The sequence below is a fragment of the Oryza sativa genome, chromosome 9 (genome assembly GCF_034140825.1).
Source record: "Oryza sativa Japonica Group chromosome 9, ASM3414082v1".
Lineage (NCBI taxonomy): Eukaryota > Viridiplantae > Streptophyta > Magnoliopsida > Poales > Poaceae > Oryza > Oryza sativa.
This window is the reverse complement of record NC_089043.1, coordinates 18,149,274-18,154,125: the sequence shown is the minus strand read 5'-3', so window position 1 is coordinate 18,154,125 and position 4,852 is coordinate 18,149,274. Positions and strand designations below refer to the sequence as shown.

The 4,852-nt window shown below is 44.7% G+C and overlaps 1 protein-coding gene across 1 annotated transcript; it reads left to right on the top strand.

Annotated features, from left to right (window-relative positions):
• The first annotated feature begins 2,708 nt into the window (after positions 1 to 2,708).
• LOC4346975 (probable xyloglucan endotransglucosylase/hydrolase protein 28) lies at positions 2,709 to 4,470 on the top strand. The gene is made up of 4 exons (XM_015755817.3): positions 2,709 to 3,011; positions 3,203 to 3,303; positions 3,386 to 3,594; positions 3,678 to 4,470. The coding sequence occupies exons 1-4, from the start codon at positions 2,786 to 2,788 to the stop codon at positions 4,138 to 4,140; spliced, it is 999 nt and encodes a 332-aa protein (XP_015611303.1). The 5' UTR covers positions 2,709 to 2,785; the 3' UTR covers positions 4,141 to 4,470.
• Positions 4,471 to 4,852: the final 382 nt, after the last annotated feature.

Here is a 4,852-nt window from a genome sequence, read left to right as displayed (position 1 = left end):
TTATATAAAATATTAAATTAGTTTTACTAAATTTAATATTAAATATATATTTTGATAATATATTTTAAATTAAAAATGCTACTGTATTTTTTTTAAAATGATCAAACTTAAATAAATTTTACTAGAAAAAAGTCAAATAACTTATGATATGAAACGGGGGAGTATTACAATCTCTTCTAGTTAAAATTCAATTCAAACAATAATCAGTTGTATTTCCTCCGGATGTTTCGTTTTGTTCTAAATCAAACGATTTTAAATAAATTCATAGAAAAATAATTAACATCAATACACCAAATGAATACACTGCCAAACTATGTTTGATGATAATGAAACTAATAATATGTCATAGATCATGGTATATTTTCATATAAACTTGTCAAAAGTAAAGTGATTCATTTAGAAGAAAAAAACGAAACCACCTTACTACCATATTAAACAGATGGGGTACAAGAAAAAAATGAATGAAAAGCTATAATCCGCAAGCCACGTTCGTTATCACGCATAAAACAATTACGCATGATTAATTAAGTTTTACTTATTCTAAACTTAAAATAATTTTATCTGATATTATAAAGCAACTTCTACATTTTTATAAGATAATGAAATGAAACATCCCGGCCTTTGCTCAGGAGAGTTACAGCTAATTATTACAAAAGTAGCACACTAAAAGAGTGTAATCCAAAATAAAGTAAGCACACCAACCAAATTTAAAAGAAAACCGAACATGACAAGGAAAACATTATTCACATTATTCCAGTTTATTAGTGAATCTCCATCCATGGTTGGCAAAAAGATGCATAACCGTTGTCTCAAGCTTACGACATGCAACACTCAGGAATTCTCCATCTTCCTCACACTTTTGTACTTGAGCCCACAGCCAAAGCTAAAATGTTGCCCTGAAAATTACCTGCATATAGGAAATAGATGGGGATTTGTAAAAAATTCTATCATTCCTACACAACCACAGAGCCCAACATAAGGCAGAGGCACTAACAAGTATCAGTTTACTCTTTTCCTTGTCCACCCCCTGAAGCCAACCATCAAAAATATCATATATGCTTCTAGGAAAGAATAATCCAAAAGAAAACTGAACTGCTCTCCAAATAAACTTTGCATAATGACAATCCAAAAACAAATGTTGAGTAGTCTTATTTTTTTAATAAAAAACAACATATTAAACACCCATTCCAATTTCGTCTTGCTAGATTATCCTTGGTTAACACAACTCCCTTAAGCAAGTACCACATAAAGATCTTAATCTTAAGCGGCATCTTATGCTTCCAAATGAACTTATTTCTGTCAATGTAACCATTATTAATTAAAGCTAAGTACATTGATCAAACCGAAATCTGACCATTCTGATGATAATTCCATCTAAAACAATCAAAAACAATCAGAAGAATCATCCAACTGGATATGAGTAATAGAAGCACACAATTATACCAAATTGGTAGATTCTGTCCAACTAAATCTCTCTTAAAGAAAACATTAAGCGGAACAGAGCCCATAACACTAGCAACAGAAGCACTTTTCCTTCTGAAAATAGCATATAAAGATGGATACTTATATCTAAAGGCCAAGTTTTCTAGCCATTTACCCTCCCAAAATCTTATCTATTCTCCATCATTCACAATATAAGAAACCATACTTAAAAAGGTATTTTTTTGACTTTCATAAGCCCTGACGAAAAATGAGAATCACCTTATTTCCTATCCACTTGAGTTATAAACTTATTATAAATATACTCCCTCTTCAATAAGTCCTGCCAAACACCATTCTCATTAATTAACTTATATAACCACTTACTCAAAAAGATATTTATTTCGAATATCTAAATTATGAACACCCAAACCTCCCTGGTCTTTGGGCTATCTGGTTTTGGAGTTGACAAATTATATCTACATAAAATATACCGTTTAACAGATTGATAAACGTGCGAATAGAAACCGAAATAAAACCTATATAGTCAGAAACTAACGAAACCATAATAAGACCTGGAACAGCAAAAACAGAGACAACTCGTACGATGAACAATGAAAGCATAGTCGGTGAGATACTACGGGTCTGTATGGCATAACTCCAGCTCCACCCCTTCTAAGGCTGAAGCTCTGCCAAACAGTTTCAGCTCCACCAAAACTGGGAGTGAAGCTAGGTGAAGCTCTCTCACAAAATGAACTAGAGTTGTGGAGCTGAGTTACAGCTCCACAACTCTACTCCAGACCCTACTCCTGAAGCTAAATTTAGGAGTTGGAGCTGTAATAAATAGACCCTACCAATGTACTCCTATTATACGTGTATAGTACTCCCTCCGTCCCATAATATAAGAGATTTTGAGTTTTTGCCTACAATGTTTGGCCACTTGTCTTATTCAAAAAATTTATGTAAATATAAAAAGCGAAAAGTTGTGCTTAAAATACTTTAGATAATAAAGTAAATCATAAAAAAATAAATAATAATTATAATTTTTTTAATAAGACGAATGATCAAACAACGCAAGCAAAAACTTTATATTATGGGACGGATATTATGGCCTATGGGACGGAGGGAGCAGTACTCCAGTAGTCGAGTACAGTACCACAGTGAGGAGGCCCAGGAGAATCCGAGATTTGCGAGGGCTAATCGCGTCATTTCGGCGTTCAAAAAAATCCAAAACCCAAACAGTGGCAGCAGCTGCTGCTGCTCGCCGCCCGAGGCAGCGTCTCGCCATTAAAGCCACCGCTGCTGCTCTCGCTGCAGCACAGCCAGTGTGCGTGCGTGCGCGTGTGAGCGAGAAGGAGAGAGAGAGATGGTGGTGGTGGTGGCCATGCCGCCGGCGCTCTCCCTCCTCGTTCTCCTCGTTCTCGCGCTCCACGGAGGCGCCGGCGACGCCACGCCGCCGCCGCCGCTGCGGCTCGTCCGCGGCGCGCGGCGCGTGGCGTTCGACGAGGGGTACACGCGGATGTTCGGCGACGGCAACCTCGCCGTCCTCCGCGACGGCCGCCGCGTCCGCCTCACCCTCGACGAGTCCACCGGTGAGTGAGCCGCCCACCGCCGCCTCCCCACGGCCCGTCCATGCGATTTCTTCACAATCCGAGGACCGCATTGCACTTTTTAAATTACGTATCGGTCCTTCCCGCAAGCAGTGAGAGGGTGTTTATGTGATATCGCTAACTTGAGGGTGTTCTTGGCAAAACTGCCACTTCTTCCTCCTCGCGCTACGCAGGCGCCGGGTTCGCCTCCCAGGACGTCTTCCTCCACGGCTTCTTCAGCGCCGCCGTCAAGCTCCCCGCCTACTACGCCGCCGGCGTCGTCGTCGCCTTCTACGTACGCCGCCGCCGCCGCCGTCCTCTCTCGCACCTCCGAAAACAACAATGTGACAAGTGTTTGTGGCGTGTCGCTTGTGCAGCTGTCGAACGGCGACACGTACGAGAAGACCCACGACGAGGTGGACTTCGAGTTCCTCGGCAACGTGCGCGGGCGCGAGTGGCGCGTGCAGACGAACGTGTACGGCAATGGCAGCACCGCCGCCGGCAGGGAGGAGCGCTACGACCTCCCGTTCGACCCCACCGACGAGCTCCACCATTACTCCATCCTCTGGACTCGCCGCCGAATCATGTCAGCCATTTCAAAAACATTTCAAAGAAGAGTAGATTTGGGTTGGAATATTTTGAAAATTTTGAGGGGGGAATTTTTGTTAGATTCTACGTGGACGAGACGCCGATCAGGGAGGTGGTGAGGACGGCGGCGATGGGGGCGGCGTTCCCGGCGAAGCCGATGTCGGTGTACGCCACAATCTGGGACGGCTCGGCGTGGGCCACGCTCGGCGGGCGCTACAGGGTGAACTACAGGTACGCGCCGTTCGTCGCCGAGTTCGCCGACCTCGTCCTCCACGGCTGCGCCGTCGACCCGCTCGCCGTCGAACACTCCGCGTCGTGCGGGGACGAGGAGGAGGAGGCGGCCGAGGCCGTCGTGTCGTCCGCGGCGATGGCGGCGTTCCGGCGCGGCCACATGTCCTACTCCTACTGCCACGACCGGCGGAGGTACCCGGTCGCGCTGTCCGAGTGCGCGCTCACCGGCGGCGCAGCCTCCCTCGGCCGCCTGTTCGGCCCCGACGGGATGAAGCGCCGCCGCGCTCGCCGCGCCCGCGACGCCTCGTCGTAGCGCCGGCCGCGGGGGCGCTGTACAGTAAGCATCAGCAGTGGGAACGCGTCGAGGCGCCGCTCGCCGCTCGCCGCCGTGGCAGACAGGCGTACTCGCCGGCGTGATTGTGCGCGCGCCGTGGAATCCGGCCGGGATGTATGCCATTGTCACGGCTCGCCTTGTAACTTTAGCTATAGCATTAGGATTATTTGCCGCTTTGGACCATTCATCCGTGTGCTCCATTGATGAAACCAAGAAAACTCCATTTCTTATCTCAGGGAAAGGAACGGATTATTATCCATCAATTAATCAATTTCAGCTAATCAATCGATCAATTTGAGCCACGGAGTATTTGAAACGGGGTCTATTTGAGATCAGTTTGAGATAAGATCAGGGTTTAACTTTTTGTTTTGGAGGTAAAAACTGTTCCTTCCTGATTTACCGAAATCCGACCAAAAACCGGTAAAAACCGATAACTTTTCAGTCGATGACATAAGATAACTGGCTAAACCCGACCGATTTTTATCAACCGATATCTAGCGGTTTCACGAAACCGATTGGTTTTCACAAAATTATCAGTTTTGTGAACCCTGGAAAACATGATTCAGATAATCAATTTTTTTACTTTGCAAGTTTATTTGTCGCCAAGGGAATCAGGTTTGAGCTGGTCTTATTTTCTGATCAAGATATACTACTTTATCTCAACTTTTATTAGCACCTTTTCTAAACCTTT